This window comes from Coffea eugenioides, chromosome 6 (assembly GCF_003713205.1).
Source record: "Coffea eugenioides isolate CCC68of chromosome 6, Ceug_1.0, whole genome shotgun sequence".
NCBI lineage: Eukaryota > Viridiplantae > Streptophyta > Magnoliopsida > Gentianales > Rubiaceae > Coffea > Coffea eugenioides.
In genome coordinates, this window is record NC_040040.1 from 2,167,327 (window position 1) to 2,184,484 (window position 17,158).

Sequence of the window (17,158 nt, forward strand, 5' to 3'; positions counted from 1 at the left end):
ATAAAAATGCTCCGAAAAATATTCGCATATACCACGAATTATTTAAAACACATAGTGAACCACGAATGATACTTCAATTTTTTTTAAATATTTTAAAATTTTAGTAAGGATAATGGCATGCCTTTTAAGTTTTATATATAAAAAAATAAGAGCTACATATATTATAATTCTTGTAGATCTTATAATTTCATGAGAAGTACGTTCTTGCGTACCAAATGAGAGGTAAGAGTAATAAAATGATCTAGATTTAATAAATTTAACAACTCATACAATAATAAAAAGGTTTTAAATTAGTATAAATATAGTATAATCTTTGGAAAATCATTGCAAAATTTATCGCTGCTTTAGTTCCGTAATTTTCAAATATATTCGTATTATTCACTTATGAATTTTTATATATACAATTTTGTTGAAGATATTTTTTACCCCAAATTTTTAATCATACTTCTAAAAAGTATTTTGCATATGTATAACACTCGTATTTTACCATTTTTGTATTTTACTAACTATAATCCAAACTAATAAAAAAGATAAATGCTCGAGTTAGTTTTTATCTATAAATGTTTATATCATCATCAATTTTGTTATGATCCACTCTTTACCCCACCCTAAATTTCCAAAGGATTTTTGTAAATGCCTTCTAGTGAACTTTTAATTTAATACATAAAGATAATATTTTAAATATACACACTTACATTTACTATCTCCTATATTTTTATAAACCTTTTGGCTTTAATCATATACTTACCAAAAATAAATAAATAAATAAATAACAACTAAAACCTCGTGCTAGGCACTTGTTAGAATAATCAGTTGTCGCCAACCTCAAATCATAACCATTTAAATAACAAAAGGAGGTAAGCTTTTATTGTCGTTTGTAAATTGTTTTAATTCCTGTTTATTTGTTGTTAACACAACCACATTATTTCCCCTAACAACACATATTTTAAGAACAAGCAAAACATCACAATTGAGGGCGGGCTCCAGCCTCCAGGTCCATCCTTGCGAGGGGACCAATTAATCATTCAGGATAGACTTCCAAAACGAGTAAAACTGCTCTGGCTCAAGATAAGAGAACTGGGAATGGCAATTCAACTGACCCTGCAGCTCCAGGGTTCCTCTGTGAAGTGCGAGCATGACAAAGAGCCCAAGTTACCAGTCTACACCAACTCTCGACGTTTGAAAAGAATCAGAGTGAATGCAGTTTCCGGGAAGGCTCTGCAGCTGATACAGTCGGGCGAAGTGCGTCCCATATTGCCAAAAGATGCTGCCGCGGTCATAGAGTCGGAAGGCTATGCATTGCTGGACGTTAGGCCGGAGTGGGAGAGACAGAAGGCACGCGTTGCAGGGTCAGTTCATGTGCCGTTGTTTGTCAAGGACATGGACAACAGCCCCATAACTCTCCTCAAGAAGTGGGTACATTTTGGCTACATCGGACTCTGGACTGGCCAAGACTTGACCATGATTAATCCCGACTTTGTCAAGCAAGTGGAGAGAGAACTTCCTGATAAGGATGCCAAGATTATCTTAGCATGTGGAGAAGGTCTAAGGTAATAAGTAGCATTTTCGTTGTGGATGTGAAATATAGAGTAAAACTAGCTGGAAATTAAGGCCATCATTATTCATTGTGGATGTGAAATACATATATATATATATATATTTGTGCTGGGAAAAGGGAACTTGACATATTACCGAGTACTGATTCAAATTTGCACCATCAGGTCTATGATGGCCGCTTCAAGATTACATGGAGAAGGATACAAGAACTTGGCATGGTTGGCGGGGGGATTTAGTCGTGCCGCAGATAATGATTTCTCGGCAGTTGAAGGAACTGAGAAGCTGCAATTTGCTACGATAGGGGGTGTCTCGTACTACTTTCTTAAATTACTTATTCTATTACAAGCTGTGGGAAAAGAAAGTTAATCCAACAGGCTTCAAATCCTTGTCTGTAATTCTATATATATATTTTTTTTGGCTCATTGAGTGATGACATTGTAGCTCAAACTGCAGTCCCTTTAACCTTCCTTTGTCAATTACTCCATGACTGGAGCTTAAATGGAATAAGCTCGGGGTTTTACCAATTGGTTAGTACAGAGTGGAGCAACCAATAGATGATTTGCACATGAACAAGACTAATTTTTTACATGATCGAGAGTATGGGGTATCAGAAGGTGGAAAGGCAGCTTTCTTATGAATTAATAGATGTGAACCAAAGTTCACTGCAAAAAAAGAGATACAAATCCCTATATACAGTGCCTGCACCGAGGATCAGGTCCCCCTTATTCAGCTTAATTATAAGTGGCTTCTGAAGGAAATTTTTTCAAATGTTTGATTTCACAAAAAATCAAAGCGCATGAGCAATTTCACGGATTTGTATTTTTCTCCCTTCTGATTGTAAAGAGGTACACCACGGATTCCTTCTCTCAACTCTGAAACAGGAAGACAGGTTTGGCCTCCAAAATCATCCTTCTCTGACATATCATACTCGTGAACTTCAATCCGGAGCAATGCAAGTTCTGGAACCCTCAACTGGAACTCAAACTCTTCTTCCCATGTCGGAACCCAGTTGTCTTCCACTATCTTGGTCTTCTTAACAGCTGAATCATCAGAAACTCCAGCAATTCCAACCTACAAATGGAGAATGCCGTAGCACCAAAGCACTTAGCATGGGACATGAACATTTTATTTTTTTGGGCAGGTGGGGACATGAATTTTTCTTTGTTGTTAGTTTTTTGCCGGTCATCAAAAAGCAGCATGAATACAGTCATTTGTATTTTCAAGTATCTGGGGAAGAATTATGGTCAAATGATAAGAGGAATTTTTTGCTAAAAACCAGGGTCTGGTTACCTTCACATAAAAGTCAGGCGGAGAATACATGTCGAAATGTGTGTGATGGAAGTCCAAATTCCATCCATCACCCATATAAACTTTAACCTGATATATAACCAATGTGAATCTTAGAAAAGCTTACAAATCATGAGATATAGCTTGAGACCACTTATGGCAGACATGTACCTTTAAAGTCTTCTTCACAGGCAAAGCCCTTTTAGGATCAAATACCTCATTGTGCGGACCAATCTGCAGTAGAATATCTGGTTTTTTCACATATCCACACCCACCATTTGCTCTGAACAATCCTTGCATCAGCCAAAGGTACCTGCCATATCCCTGGCATAGATACAATTTGGTAGTTGGAAAACGGAAAACATACACAAGAATTTATGGCAGTGCACATATGTCCGAGTCCTGTAACAACTAAAAGAGTTCACACTGCAGTGCACACTGTTCCTTCAATTTGTTTCGGGTGTTACATCTCGAACCTTACCACACGAAGTTATATCCTGTATCTACAAACTCCCACCTCCAAAGAAGAACGAAGGCCTATTTGACTGAAACCCAGAAATACGTATGTTTTCAGTCACTAGCCTCACAAGATACGATTTGCTTTGGGTGCATAAAAAATCATGCCAAGGATGAGGTCGTGTTTCTGCCTAGAGGCATGGATGGACCACCCAAATAACTGAATATCTAAACTGTTAAGTGATAACAAAAATTGTCAAGGAACCTGCATATTGAGTGCGACCATTTGAGCTCCATGTGTCCAACCGATTAGGGGATTGTAATTTGAGGAGTCAAGCCGCATAGCTTTTGGAAATATTCTCAGCAAGTTTCTCTGAGTGAACCTATAGGAAAGCAATCACCAAATCAAATGCTTTTGTCATACATGAATCCCTATCTCCTCTGCACCAGATGCTATGCGTATTGTGACAAAGTTAACCAGTCAAATGTACATGATCTTTGTGTGGCTAATTTTATATCCCGCAGTATTGAGATGGCATTTCGTAACTACAGAACACGAATGAACTTGATGGCGGAATTCATAAGTAAACTTGTCAGCATAACAAGCTCAAAAATCAGTACATCGTATACATTTTTGCCAAGTTCAACTTTATTTTCATACTTATGATTACTTTAAGAATAAAAAAGCTTTCTAACATTAGAAGCTGAACCATGAGAAGGTTAAAATGGTTTACAAAAATTTTTGTGATGAGTAGTTACAATGCTGGTCTAATGGTATTCTCACTTCTCAGCCCGGAACACCAAAACATAGTCACATCCTAGAGTAACAAATTCCATACCTGACAATATCTCCTCCATGAGATAATACGGCTTTTTCAAACTTTTCTTCACTCAAGCTGATACGTGTAACATTGTTAGGATCTATCTTCAGCCAGTCTTTGATCCCACCTTTTCTCTTTCGTGCATGGATTGCAATTAGATTCTTGTACTTTGGTGCTGCATTTTGCTGGAGCTCTTGAATATCTTCATGAGCATCTTCCTCATCTTGAAATTCTCCATCATCTGGTTCGTTCTGCAGCTAAAAACATTGAATGTTCCCAGACCAGCAACTGATAATTTTTTGGTGTACCAAAAGAACGAGATTTTGCCGCATGGATGTTTAAGGTAATGCAAGATAATTAATATCTGATCTACCTCATTGCGGATTTTTAAGTGATCTGCAATATCTGAGACTTCCTTTCCCCAGGCTTCTTCTTCTGACAAATTTTTTGCCTTGCGAGAGTGATCATCTCTCTCCTTTATGCTCTTAGTTTCAAGATACTCCTTTGGGGGCTTCGTTGAAATGATAATTTTTCTCTTCAGGGACTCTGGAGAGGGGAATTCCGAGGAGCACTCGGACCCCGAGGAGAAGAGTACATCTCCAAATGTGCGGGTGACCATCTACAATTGAACCTAAAATTGGTTACAAAAAGACCAAAACACGAGAGCATCAACCAAGTAATTAGGGGGAAGACTCGTACCCACCTCTGCTACTTTAGCTTGAAGATCTGGAGTGAGATGGTCCTCTAGAGTTAAAATTACTGGAAACTCAGACGCAACAAAAGCATGCTTCCTTATCGAACTTAAACACTTGATAAGATCCACTGGTGTTGTTAGCGTCCTGCATATTGCAAACATTTGCGGTAACGTAACATAATTAGAACTCCTTGAACAAGCACTCCCATGAAAGCGAGAGCAATTAAAGGAAAATTGTTCATGAGGATAGAACTGGATTTAAGGGTGAATCGAATCAGCTTTAAATGTTGCAGAGGATCTTGACTAGCTTCATTGCCATTGTTAGATAGTTCTGACAAGCAAGAGAAGTTCGCAGTGGTTCATACCTCCCATGATAGATATCCACATTGTCTTTAGTGGAATTCGGCCACATATCTAACTCAATAACTCTTACGCCTTTCTCCAGTGCTTTTATAATCGGGACATCACTGCAATCGCTATTGATTTGGTTTCCCGTCAGGTAGGAATTGTGACTCGTATACACGAAATAATGCGACAGCGGAGCAGTCATGTCATGGTGCACCTGGGGTGAAAGGGAGTAAAAACAAAGAAATCATTTTCTTGCAGACTCTGAATAATAAGCTCTCATCATATAAGAGCAAGAGTTTTGTTGTAGTAGCTCTTTATTAATGGATACCAAGGCAAGGACTATCGAAAAAGAAAAATGTATGCAGATGGGTTGAATACAAAATGGACCGTCGCTTCTTTTCAGATTTCAGAGGACATCTTCGAATTACGAATTCATGCTCTGTCTTTCGTACGATTGTGTGACCTGATGCTGGAATCGACATTCGAATTCGCATTCTCAGAGCGTTGAGTAATAGTAAGAAATTTGCATTTGCCAAATTGTTAAGAACGGCTGAAGAATGAGGAGAGCTAGACCATACATAGATCATTTGGTACGGTCAGTTGGACTCGGCCAGTTACGATACCAACAGTGTTTTTTTTAATGTTTGAAATCATAACAAAATTTGCAATAGTTTTTTTATTTTTCTTTTTGATTCAAGTGAATAGTTTTTTTTTTTTTGTTAATTTTTTCTTTTTGATTCCAGCAATGGGAACAAAAGATGGTCTGTAAAAAACGATTGATCTAGAGCCGAATATCGGCCTAGGAGGAGGAACATAGAGCGCCGCAAAGCCTTCTTTTTCATTTTTTTTTGGGTTGGTCCACATAATGTATGCAGAAACTAAAAATTATGGGCCTAGAATTCGTGTAACAGACTGATCCTACTGCAATGGGTCCAATTGTCCAACAAATTATCCAAAAACTGCAGACACCATAAAACAATTTAAATTATGGAGGAACTATTTGCGTTTGAACCAATGGTTATTTGTTTTTGGGTAAAAAAAAAAAAGCTCCCTCGGTAAATCTAATATACGGAAAAATCTTCCGTAGTTTCAAAACGTACAACACGAGACCTCATACTTTGAACTAAATTGTAAATGTGACGGAATCCGTTATACTTAACGGAAATGGACGAAATGACAAAAATGACCTGATATAATTAAGCAAAAGACAACTCAATAAAATCATTTGTTTATTCTATAGAGAAAGAAAATTGAGAATTAAGGGGTAGAACAAGTATATTTGTTAAAAATTTAAGTATAAAATTTTTTTAAGTTCCAATAAGTCATTTCCATTAAATTTAACGGATTCCGTCATATTTACAATTTAGTTCAAAACATGAGATGTCGTGTTATACGTTTTGAAACCACGGGAGGTTTTTCTGTATAATAGATTTACCACAGAGGATTTTTTTGTTTTTTACCCTTTGTTTTCTCAAAACAATTGTCGGTGGACAGTGATGTAGTAAAGTTATTATATGAGACAATATTCAAAAAATATATATATATAAAGTTATAAGAGACTTATAATAAATCTATAAAGTAACCAAGTTTCAGAACAATCATTGTTGATCCCACATTGTTTTCTTTTTCTAATTTAACTAATTAACGTTGTGAATCCTCTTGTCGGTTGAGTGTTCTTGAATACTACTTTATGGAAAATCCTATGCGTATGACTCAAGCTTCTTTTTTCTTTTTTTTTTTTAACTCACATGCTTAATCCAATCTGCAAGCAATAGGGGGCAATGGTCCAATTGCATTCTGGAAAAAGCGAAATTAAGTAACCAACCAAAATACAACCATCAGCTTAGGCTGACGGTGGCTGATGGCCACCACCAAGCCTTTAAGGCTTTGGTGGGGTGGGAGGCAAGGGTGCTAATTTTGCCTCCCACCAATTTGCTACAATTGTGATTCGCCCCTCATGGGCAGCTTGATTGGTCTCAACAAGTCTCCTTAGAAGCTGATGTTTAGTGTCTGCAAGGGTTCGAATCCCGTGATTAACGTATTCAGGGGGATAGGGCCTTTTCTCTCGGGCCGGAGTGGGATTAATCGGGTCCCGTAAGAATGGACCCGGACACCCACTCCATCAACAAAAAAAAAAAAAAAAAAAAGGTAACCAACCAAAATACGAGAGCCTAACAGTTAATGAAGAACCCTCAGACACTCAAGGAAGATTGGAATTCTACTTTTGACAGGTCCTGGAATCCGTCAGTCAATAGCGGAAAGGAGACACTGCTCAGCCTGACTCGCTCCGATTCTTTTTTTTTCTTTCTTCTTAGTAAGTGGAAGGTCTTATTAATTACAGCTTTCCCACCTTACCATCCAACCAAACCCTCCCCATGATTCATTATATCATTATATCAGCTAATGGGTTTCTGCAGGCCGATTACAGTGCGTAGCAGATAATTAATGGATACGTTAGATTTCATTTCGTGATTATAATTGTAGAGAACAAAACAGCTACAGCAAGCAGATATATATGCAGCACGTAAAACTACAACGATCATTTTCCTGATGAGCTACTACACAGAGCAGAAGGTGGTATAGGTAGCAAGGAAGTCATTCATGGTATATACTGACCTTATTGGAGGAGATGAGAGGGTAATTAGCATCACCGAAGAGGTACCGAAAGAAGGCTTCCAGGTTGAGAACTTTGCGGTGGAAGACGTGGAGATGTTTGAGGTCTTTGATGATGGATTCCATTGCAGATTCTGCTTCTTCCATGGTGACCGTCTCTTCACCCTGGACCTCCTTCAAGAACTTGTGCAGGTGATCAACCGTCATCAGACCATTTTCTGAGTACCTCCCAAACAAAGCTTTGATCTCATCAGGCGCTTCAGCTTCTCTGAACTTGAATCTCCTTCGGAAGCAGCAACATACCTTGTAAGCTTGCTTTGACATCTCTTCCTAGATGGTCTCGCGCGGTAACTTCCTTCCAAATGATTGCGCGATCGAGAAAACCTGAACCTGAAGGCGTATGTATGTGATTAATGGTATCTTTTTGACGACGGGCAGGTTAGACTATTTATACGAGCATAGCTAACTGAGCTCTCTCTCTCTCTCTCTCTCAGAGTCTCATCCTGAAGTGGAACGCTGAAACTGGTGAGGCTAATTAAATAATAATACTCGACACCATCATCAATACCACATGTAGGGTGGAAGTATGGGAAGCAGCATTGACCAAGGCAAGGATTATGTAAGGCCTGATAAGTAAATCCTAGGTCAAAATCTGAATTATTATTATTATTATTTTTTTTTGAAGACAAGTCCGAGTTAGTTAATTTATATCAACCCCTGGATTTGCGGATGGTTATACATTTTAAGTGCTAAACATCTGGCAGCAGATGTTCTCATTTTGGCATGGGACCGCGAATTAGAGAATCTGAAGCCTTTACAACACAGTTTAAGTTCTTCCGAGTCCACAACCGCACCTCCACATTCCTACAACTATTGCCGGACTAGCTAGCAGCTGTACTTAACGTCCGATATATATATATATATATATGTATATATAATCAATGGAACAAACAAGTGGACACCCTGACCCCTGTGTCGACAAAAAAAAAAAAAAAAAAAAACAAGTGGAGAGCGATCGAATTAGCTAGAAAAGAAAAAAAAGACAAAGTACGTACTACAGGGTTCTCCCAGAAGGATTAGGAAAACGCTAACTTTTAGTTAGTTGCAACGTGAAACACAACAAGGTGTGACAAATAAAGTCATCCTCCACAGTGTGGACGGAATTTATTCGTTAAATCATGATTTGGCTTTTTTTTTTTTTTTTTAATCTTTGTGTGTGTTTTTCACTTGACGGCAAGTGGGTCACCCCCAGCAAATTGGTTGTTGTGAAAATGAGTTACTGCGTGCTTGCTAGCAAAGATGCTTGATGTTATGAGTTATCACCTGATGCATGGACTAGCGCAGGCTTGACTCCTCTCGAGTGGATTTTATCTCCATTTCTTATATGCGTTCATTTATTAACAAGGGTTATAATTAATAAAATTTAAAAATTAATCATGTCTGAAGGATTAAAATTAGTCGAATTTAAAATGATCATGTCTGTTCGTAGTAAACGAAAATACGTGTAATGTATTGAGATATGTGCTATGAAAAATAGATAGAGAATTCATTGGAAAGGAACCAAATCCAAACTAGCATCGCATTTCCTACAACTTTCTCAAGGAATTCTAATTTATAAATGGAAGCCAGCGCCGCATTTTATGGTTTTTGAGTATAATTGATTGGCTTCAAATTAGTATCAGCATTAAATTGACGTGCACATAAATTATTAGGATTCGAATTTACGAAAAGCCTGATTGAACTCTCAAATTTGTCTACAAGTGAATTGATGGATAAAATTGACCATTAACAAAAGTGGATTATTTCTACAAATTTATTTAATTACTCACTTTTTATTTCACATATATCACATTAAAAAATATTACAATTTTTTTAAAAAAAATTATGTCAAATAATCTAGTATCCAAGCGCACTCATTGGTCACTCGGACGAGACAATGACTATTTCTAGTGCAGTCTCCCTCTAGCAATTTCCAGTTGAACGTTCCAACTTGAAAGGCTTTGCCTTGCTTTGTTGTCTCGTCAGCTATCAATTCTTTATCGCTCTCGAGTTGTTGGGACGAAAACCGATAGCTAGGTGCATCACAAGGATGCATGCTTCCTTATTTTTAAAAAATTCAGAGAGTTGCATCACTGTACTTGTTTGGCCTAGTTGTTTATTTTTAACCCTCATACAAGCTTCTTTTGCCTCTCCCCTCTCTTTTTCCGTTTCTTACGAATGTAAGGAATTTCGCAAATAAACTTATTTCCAGAGGTTGACCTCAAAAGCTATCAACTTTTAAGGTTCTCCTGAGAACTTATCTACCCAATCCCCAAGGAACGATATGGGATAGAAACCCCACAGGAAAGCCTGTAAGACTGGCTTTTACTAAGAGATAAAGACCCCCACCAACCTCAGAAACTCCCTGCAATGTTTTTTTCCTTTTTCCGTTTCTTACGAATGTAAGAAATTTCGCAAATAAACCTATTTCCGTTTCCTTTTGCCTCTCCCCTCTCTCATAGTCTTGATTAGTATACGAGTAGAATAGGTGTTTGTCGTTGCAGAAATAATAATAAAAAAAAAGTCTGGACCAAAACCGATGGGAACATGACGCGACCTTTGAGCGGCCAAACATGTGATTCGAGGCAGCCCTATTTTCAACGATATCAAGACAGGTCCTCCTTCAGTTTTGAATTTTTGTCCAGCATGGAGGAGTCGATGTAATTGATACAATATCTGTCGTCACTCCTTTTGATGGCTGTCGTTGTTGAACCAGCTGAATCGCCAATTAAAGACTCGCAATGACGTTGTACTGCTTAATTAAAGCAGCACTACTGATAAGTGTTCCTAAAAGCTTAATGGAAATGATTAGGGCGACCTCTTTTTTTTTCTTTTTTTTTTTGCCCTTTTCAGCATCTAAAACGAATAATCTCAACCCATAGGCTGCTGCTGAAATAGTTTGTTAGGTTCTCATTTTGAAAGGTGGATGATCACCGGACCAGGCATTGCTAACTTGCTATGCCCACATTGTGGACAGCCTGGTAACAGGGTGGCCCATGCAAGGAAATCGGCCCCTTAGCCTTTAATGCTCCAAATGGACCGGTGGCAAATAGGATACAACATAAATGATAAATCAGAATGGAAAAAGCACCACGTCTTCAACCGTCTTGAATATATATGTACACCAGATTTCCCCCTTCTCTGATTGCATTGTGGAACAATTATTTGGAACAACTCATTTCCTTACAGGAATAGGAATTGTTCCATCTATGAAATATATACCACAAGATTTTGCATGAGCGGCGATGCAAAAAAAAATTTAAATATAAAAAAAGCTGCCGCTCATGAGCCTTCGCCGCTAATCAAATGAGCGGCGATAGTTTGAAGGAATTTTTTTTTAAAAAAAGAGAAACTGAAGCAACCCAAAATAAATTAAAATTAAAATTATTTTTACTTGAAGCCGCACATCGGAGTTGCGGCAACCCCTAATTAAGAGCCCTCCATCGGACAGCACCAATTTTATGACGCTTTTTAATTTTAACAATATTCTGAGAAATTCACCCTTTTTTGATATATATGAGATTGAAAAATGCATTGATGAATCATGCAAATAAAGTTTTTGACAAATAGTAATAGAAGAATTGAGACTTGACCAGGCATCACAGAAGTTTAACAAGACACAAGAGAATTTTCTCCCCTTTGCAAGCTCTAAATCGGGAATTTAATGTATAAGAAGCTGTAGTTCTCGTAAAGTACTCTCGACTGTGTATTTCAATCAGTGTAGGCAGGGGAAAGAACACGACTGTGAAGCTGTAGCAAGCTCCACTATAACATGTTCAAAGAGTATGTCAAGAGGCCAGCACTCTCGTGCGTCATTGGAAACTGAAGAAGAATAAAAACTGTCTTCACATACATATTCACAAACATTAATATTTGTAGGCTAAAATGACTGTAAATAATTCTTTAGAGCATCCGTACCACCAATGGTTCATGGAAATACAATTATAAATGGTTGACACACGTCAGAATAAGAAAATTACCTTGTCATCCAAAATTTTCTAGTCTGTTAATTATCAAATTCTTGGTGAACATAGCATTTGGTTCAACATCGTGATATGTGCAGAAGGCAGCGTAAATGTGACATGATTGCTTAGCTGCTCAAACTGTGAATATCTTCCTGACTTTCTTCATATTTCTACGACAGATAGGACAAGCACCGGCAGCCTCTGCTATCCTGCATGTTTGGAAGCAGTTCGAGATTATAAGAGATGTCTGAACTTGCACTTGTTGCCTCCTCAAGTACAAGAGCAGCAGTGAACAAATGATGCAAACCACAAAATTTATCACAGCCAATTATTCTAATTTGAATCAGGAAAATATCAGTCCATTTTGTAAAAGATTTGGTAACAAGCCACAGAAAAAAAGCAAATATTTCCTTTTCATTTTCTTAAGCGCCCTTGGTCTAGTGGCTAAGGTTGAGACTTTCAAAATTGGGAGGCCCTAGGTTCAATTCCTCCTTCTCATTCCCTGCTTCTTAAACTCATCCATTTTCATGCTTAAAAAAAATTGATAAACCAAAAAGGGAAACGAAATCCCAAATCTTTGTTTTGGATTCCCATATGTAGCCTCTCATCAGATGCCTAGAATGACTTCCAGACCCAGAAGTATTTAATCATTTATTTACTTGGACCAATTCAGTAGATCTACTTATCCAGTTACATTTTATATATTGGGGGACAGAAAGAGGATAACTGTTTACAACTTGGTAGACAAATTCGTTGACCTGTATCACTGACATTTTATGCTCAAACATTTTGGAAAAAGAACTCCAATAGTAAATTTAATGCTGAAGTGAAGATAGAAGAGTAGTGACCTCGTGCCACATGCGAAACAAGCCACACAATGCCCACATGGAAGGAAGAAACAGTCCCTAGGAGCATCAAAGCATATTGCACATAGACGTCGGATATTATTATTGTATTCACCATCTTTTGCTGATGTACCCTCAAGTGAACCCGCTGCCTGCCCCTCTTCAGCATCCACATCATCTTGTGAGACAGAATCATACGAGGAACCCCAGCTCGAGATATCATCATCTTTGTTTTCAAGCAGAGGGGTCCTCGCAGATCCTGTTTCTCCAGATCGAATTCTACTTCCATCTTGATTTGTGCACCGGAGATGGATGAAGAAGTGGAAGGCCACTAACATGAGAATTGTCATTCCACCTGTATGGCTACAGCATTAGGAACTTCAGGGAAAGCCAATTGTCATTCTGTTCTCTCTTTAAGAAATGGAAGGAGAAGGTACCTATGCCCACAACATATGTCACCCATCTGGGCCCATAGGAGAGATTCACATGGGACTCGTTATTTCCTCTACCCTAAAGAAAAAGAAAAATAACCTGTATGTCACTTAATTTGGAAGCTGATAGGAATACCATAGGAGACTTGCTGGCCTTGCACAAGATTGCACATGGTATGATCTTTCAATAAGAAAACATGGTGCCTATTTGCGCTTGTTGATATTAAGCCAACAAACATCTCAGTGACTCAAGCACATAACACTCGATGCATGGTATAAGGAGATTTAGAGGATAAAGTATCTTAAATTGTCCGGCAGTCTTGATTCATTGAGTATTAAAACTGGAGTTTCACACAAAAATTTTGGTTCTTTACAAGGTAGTGGCTGCTAAATACTTGTTATACGTGAAAATCTGTGTAAGAAGAAGCTGTCATTAGAAGTGAAAAACAATCAAACCAGAATATATACAGCAATATGGAAAATGATTGTTTTGTATGTACTGGGACATCTAAACAGGTAACATACTTACGGGTGTTGGAGCAGGAGAGGTTAGAAGAGCAGTATGTCCACCAGTAAACGAGAGTTTAAAACTACATCCACTTTCAGTAAGACCACACTGGTAGTAAGCCCCAGTTGTATTATATAGATAAGTCTTTAATCTCATATTCAACTGCACCTGTTCATGAAAAGTCAAGCATAAGCAGGAATTACAAAACGCGAGACACCTAGAAAGCTATGATAAACTGGACTGAAGCACATAGAACATTGGTAACCAGAACAATGGGCCAGGGCTGAAAGAGATAGAAGAAACGAGCAGGTGTAGATGCACTTCTGATTATGATTCTTACTAATGCCAGCTAATTTGTGATATAATATTTGGGGCTTCACAATTTCCTGTGAGTGGTTGTTCTCTATGTTCCTCAGAGAAGAAGACAACAATTAAAGAGGCAAACTAAGATGGCTTTGTTTTCCCTGGAAGGACCAACTAAAGACCACACTCTTCCAAATTATCATGCCACACCTCCATAGGCTACTCACTTCTAATTATAAATTGTCCAAAGCCACTTCATTAGCGATGTCAACACAGATAAGAATCTAACATTAGACTTACCTCCACTGCTTCAGCATTCAAGTTACCAATTGCAACATAGTAATTAGAGGATGTTAATATATCCTGCTGGATCAGGCCACTGCCTACAAATAAAAAGTTGGTTATCACCATAACAGACTAAGTACTGAAACCCATGTACACAAGCTTCTCAGCTTTGCCTCACCTCGTATAATTTGCCATAATAAGGTGGAATTCGGGTACGATGGGTCCTCAAGCCACTGATTAAGACCTTCACTACCTGCATTGGCTCAACTTTCACAAGAAACATCTACAGCAGCCACAAGCTTACTGAGGTTACTAAATGCAAATAGTTAGACTGCATGCAATACCAGATTAATTATCATAGAACTTGCATTCTATTTGACAAAAAAGCTTGTGGCACTGTGTGAATACTAACATTTGAGCACTCTATATCTATTCAATTCAAACATAATAATGAAAAAAATAATGAAACATCAAGCATTGAGATGGTTGATGCATTCCCCCCCTCAATTAGAAATAAGGATGATAGAAGTTTTGATCAACAAGCCTAAGTCAAGGATCAACACAAACATGATTAACATCCAACTTTAGATCAAGCATAAAGCACAAGATTTGATCTCAGAGTCCACTAAAATAATTGTAGAAACACACAACTGTCAATAGTGAGCATTACAAGAGAAAAAACCCTACAAAAGAGCTTCTCTTGAGAAGTACAGACTTACCTTGGGCAATTACAAAGACTAAAGAAGAGGAGCTTGGAGAGTTAACATCGTATGAAACATTTACTTGAGATCCTTCATTTAAGAAATATATCCATTCCTGTTGCACCAAGAAATTGACTGAATCTACCAGAACTAACAAAGATGAAAACAGGCAGCAAATTAAAGCTAACAAACTTGCCTTGTGATTGCGGGAGAAGAGAGTGGTTTTATGAGTCTCAGACCAGGAGGTTACAACATCCAGTGGTGGGTCTTTGTGGAATCCATATAGCATAACTCCATTAGCTGCCTCGTGAATTTCCGCTATCTAATAAACTCAATTTAGGTTAAAGCGGGGCACTGCAAGGATTTTTAGAGAAGAGTGAACAGTAAGCAAAAGAAAGTACCTTTACATACTCCACGAAAAAGGAATTAGGCTTTATCAGGATCGAAGAGTACGGTCCGAGCAATAAACTTGCAGGACCATATACTCCCATTATCATAGTCATAGATACTGGAAAAGAACATAATCAAAATCAAGAAGACTTTCCTGGACAGGAAAGGAGAAAAGAGTTGGTTTCTGTAACGTTTTTCCAACAACTTCCCAAAGCTAAAAAAATTACTAAAAAGGAACAGTAGTTGACATTTAGGTAGACAACAGAATATAATTGCTGCATGTGCTGTTTATTATTTAGATTCAAGACGGACTTCTACAAGTGTGCAAAACAGATAGAACAGACAGGTATATTCAATTTATTAATACGTTCTTTTCATGGTAAACCATTCGTACGCGCATCATTACCAGCAACTTCAGTGGAAAGTTTTTTGCAAGAGAGCATTTCCCAAAACTACAATTACTAATATAAAGTATAAACTAACCTTCAAAAGTGGAAATGAATTTAAGGCGGAATGTCAAATAATAAAAAGCAAAAACACAAATGGTATTCAAAACAATTGAACCCAAAAGGTTGAAGGAAATTTATACCGAAGAACCAGTAGGCGAGGATAACGACAAAGCAAGACAACGAGTCGCCTCTCATCCGTCCCACAACATCATGTGCGTTCTCCGTTACCGTTGAATATGCGTTATAGGACAAGCTCGTCCTCTGCTGTATCAGCTCCGGATATCTTAGTCCGTTACCCTCCGCTTCCTCTTCGGCAGCGGCTGTCTCCTCCTCTTGCACCTGCGAATTCGTCGACGACGTTGATGCAACACCAAAATCTTCTCCGTTTCTGGTTGAGTCCGTCGACGGCGAGCTCGAAGCAGCCGAAGTAGTCGGCGGAGATTGATTATTGTTTTCCATTCTGAAAAAAGTTATAAATATGCATAAATATACGGAGAAATTAAAATTTGAAGCTTGAAGATATGGAACCCCAATTACGATTTTAAACTTACCGAAAAACTGGGCATTGGGTTTGGAATAGTCCATGTAAAGAAAGACGAGTAACTGATTTTTTCTCGGGGTGGGCGTTTTCGGTCTTTAGTTCACCAAGCAGTCAGCTCCAGAGCTGCTTAGCTCAACTGTTAGTTATGAACCGAATATAGCGACGGTTAGGTAGACCGCGATTGTTGACCGACAGAATTGTATGATCAATTAGAATGGATCAGGTTCAACATATTTGGCGCCAATTATACAGGTTGGCCGCCCTCCTATCTGCTCTTCCCTTCTACTGGTAAGAATTGGGGGACGCCCAAAAAAATAAATAATAATAATAATTACATTTTCCACCCCTGAGGTTTGTCCAAATTACGGAACAAATCTCATAGTTTGACCAGATTACATTTACCCCCTACCATTAATCTTGTCAACACCCAACCAACAAATCTAATCTAATCTAATAAGATGACAATGATGCCTTCTGTACATTTGAAAATAAAAACTAAACAAAATAATATAGCATTTTGTTGTAAAAAAAAAAAAAGCCAAGGGGAAAAAATCAATAAATTAAGAAATTTATAAACACCATAATATTAATTTCCCAAAACATACGCGTATGTAGTATAATATGAAGGGAAAAGGCAGGAATAAAGAGAGACTAAATAAATTGAAAAGGAAATAGAAATAAAAAATTAAACAAAAATCGCCTTTAGGAAAAAATGGTAAAAGAAACAAGAATGATAGTCTCTAAGCCTCCATATCCCTTTCTTCCTTCCATTATAGATTCCAACTTGTTCTCCACCATTAATGCTACCACCATCGTCTTCCTACTCCACTGTAAAAGCAATAAGATAGTTTGTAAGTCGATGGTTTCCCTAACCAAAAGTTTCAATCTCCAAACACTTGATTACAAAAGCCACTTAATATAAAGA

The 17,158-nt window shown here is 37.9% G+C and overlaps 3 protein-coding genes across 5 annotated transcripts; 1 reads left to right on the top strand and 2 right to left on the bottom strand.

Moving 5' to 3' along the window:
* The first annotated feature begins 1,008 nt into the window (after positions 1 to 1,008).
* Positions 1,009 to 2,081, top strand: LOC113773321 (rhodanese-like domain-containing protein 10). Its single transcript, XM_027317937.1, has 2 exons — positions 1,009 to 1,550; positions 1,722 to 2,081. Exons 1-2 carry the CDS (start codon positions 1,084 to 1,086, stop codon positions 1,921 to 1,923), a joined length of 669 nt encoding a protein of 222 aa, XP_027173738.1. The 5' UTR covers positions 1,009 to 1,083; the 3' UTR covers positions 1,924 to 2,081.
* An 81-nt stretch (positions 2,082 to 2,162) lies between these two features.
* On the bottom strand, positions 2,163 to 8,442 carry LOC113773318 (phosphoinositide phospholipase C 2-like). Of its 2 annotated transcripts, none has more exons than XM_027317934.1 (9): positions 7,780 to 8,442; positions 5,181 to 5,377; positions 4,825 to 4,960; positions 4,495 to 4,740; positions 4,140 to 4,378; positions 3,566 to 3,683; positions 3,016 to 3,168; positions 2,848 to 2,934; positions 2,163 to 2,628 (listed from the first exon to the last, which is right to left on the bottom strand). In XM_027317934.1, exons 1-9 carry the CDS (start codon positions 8,098 to 8,100, stop codon positions 2,335 to 2,337), a joined length of 1,791 nt encoding a protein of 596 aa, XP_027173735.1. In that variant the 5' UTR covers positions 8,101 to 8,442; the 3' UTR covers positions 2,163 to 2,334. The 2 variants fall into 2 exon arrangements, with proteins under 2 accessions (XP_027173735.1, XP_027173736.1); XM_027317935.1 differs by having other exon boundaries at positions 4,140 to 4,372; positions 7,780 to 8,441.
* Positions 8,443 to 11,544: 3,102 nt separating this feature from the next.
* On the bottom strand, positions 11,545 to 16,388 carry LOC113773320. Of its 2 annotated transcripts, XR_003468805.1 has the most exons (12): positions 16,244 to 16,388; positions 15,833 to 16,152; positions 15,255 to 15,361; positions 15,050 to 15,175; positions 14,872 to 14,968; positions 14,331 to 14,405; positions 14,168 to 14,250; positions 13,586 to 13,732; positions 13,063 to 13,135; positions 12,629 to 12,980; positions 11,796 to 11,989; positions 11,545 to 11,637 (listed from the first exon to the last, which is right to left on the bottom strand). XR_003468805.1 is itself a non-coding variant. In XM_027317936.1 (11 exons), exons 2-11 carry the CDS (start codon positions 16,149 to 16,151, stop codon positions 11,914 to 11,916), a joined length of 1,455 nt encoding a protein of 484 aa, XP_027173737.1. In that variant the 5' UTR covers position 16,152; positions 16,244 to 16,344; the 3' UTR covers positions 11,656 to 11,913. The 2 variants fall into 2 exon arrangements, 1 of the variants encoding a protein (XP_027173737.1); XM_027317936.1 differs by lacking the exon at positions 11,545 to 11,637 and having other exon boundaries at positions 11,656 to 11,989; positions 16,244 to 16,344.
* Between the last annotated feature and the right edge of the window lie 770 nt (positions 16,389 to 17,158).

Excerpts from the sequence above, each read along its gene's own strand:
- LOC113773321 (XM_027317937.1), top strand. The coding sequence starts at position 1,084 with ATGGCAATTCAACTGACCCTGCAGCTCCAGGGTTCCTCTGTGAAGTGC. Across the intron at positions 1,551-1,721 it reads GCATGTGGAGAAGGTCTAAG|GTCTATGATGGCCGCTTCAA; the intron begins GTAATAAGTAGC and ends TTGCACCATCAG.
- LOC113773318 (XM_027317934.1), bottom strand. The coding sequence starts at position 8,100 with ATGTCAAAGCAAGCTTACAAGGTATGTTGCTGCTTCCGAAGGAGATTC. Across the intron at positions 4,741-4,824 it reads TTCAAGCTAAAGTAGCAGAG|ATGGTCACCCGCACATTTGG; the intron begins GTGGGTACGAGT and ends GTTCAATTGTAG. Across the intron at positions 2,629-2,847 it reads CGCCTGACTTTTATGTGAAG|GTTGGAATTGCTGGAGTTTC; the intron begins GTAACCAGACCC and ends CTCCATTTGTAG.
- LOC113773320 (XM_027317936.1), bottom strand. The coding sequence starts at position 16,151 with ATGGAAAACAATAATCAATCTCCGCCGACTACTTCGGCTGCTTCGAGC. Across the intron at positions 15,176-15,254 it reads TTTTCGTGGAGTATGTAAAG|ATAGCGGAAATTCACGAGGC; the intron begins GTACTTTCTTTT and ends TGAGTTTATTAG. Across the intron at positions 14,406-14,871 it reads AGTCTTTGTAATTGCCCAAG|GTAGTGAAGGTCTTAATCAG; the intron begins GTAAGTCTGTAC and ends GAGCCAATGCAG.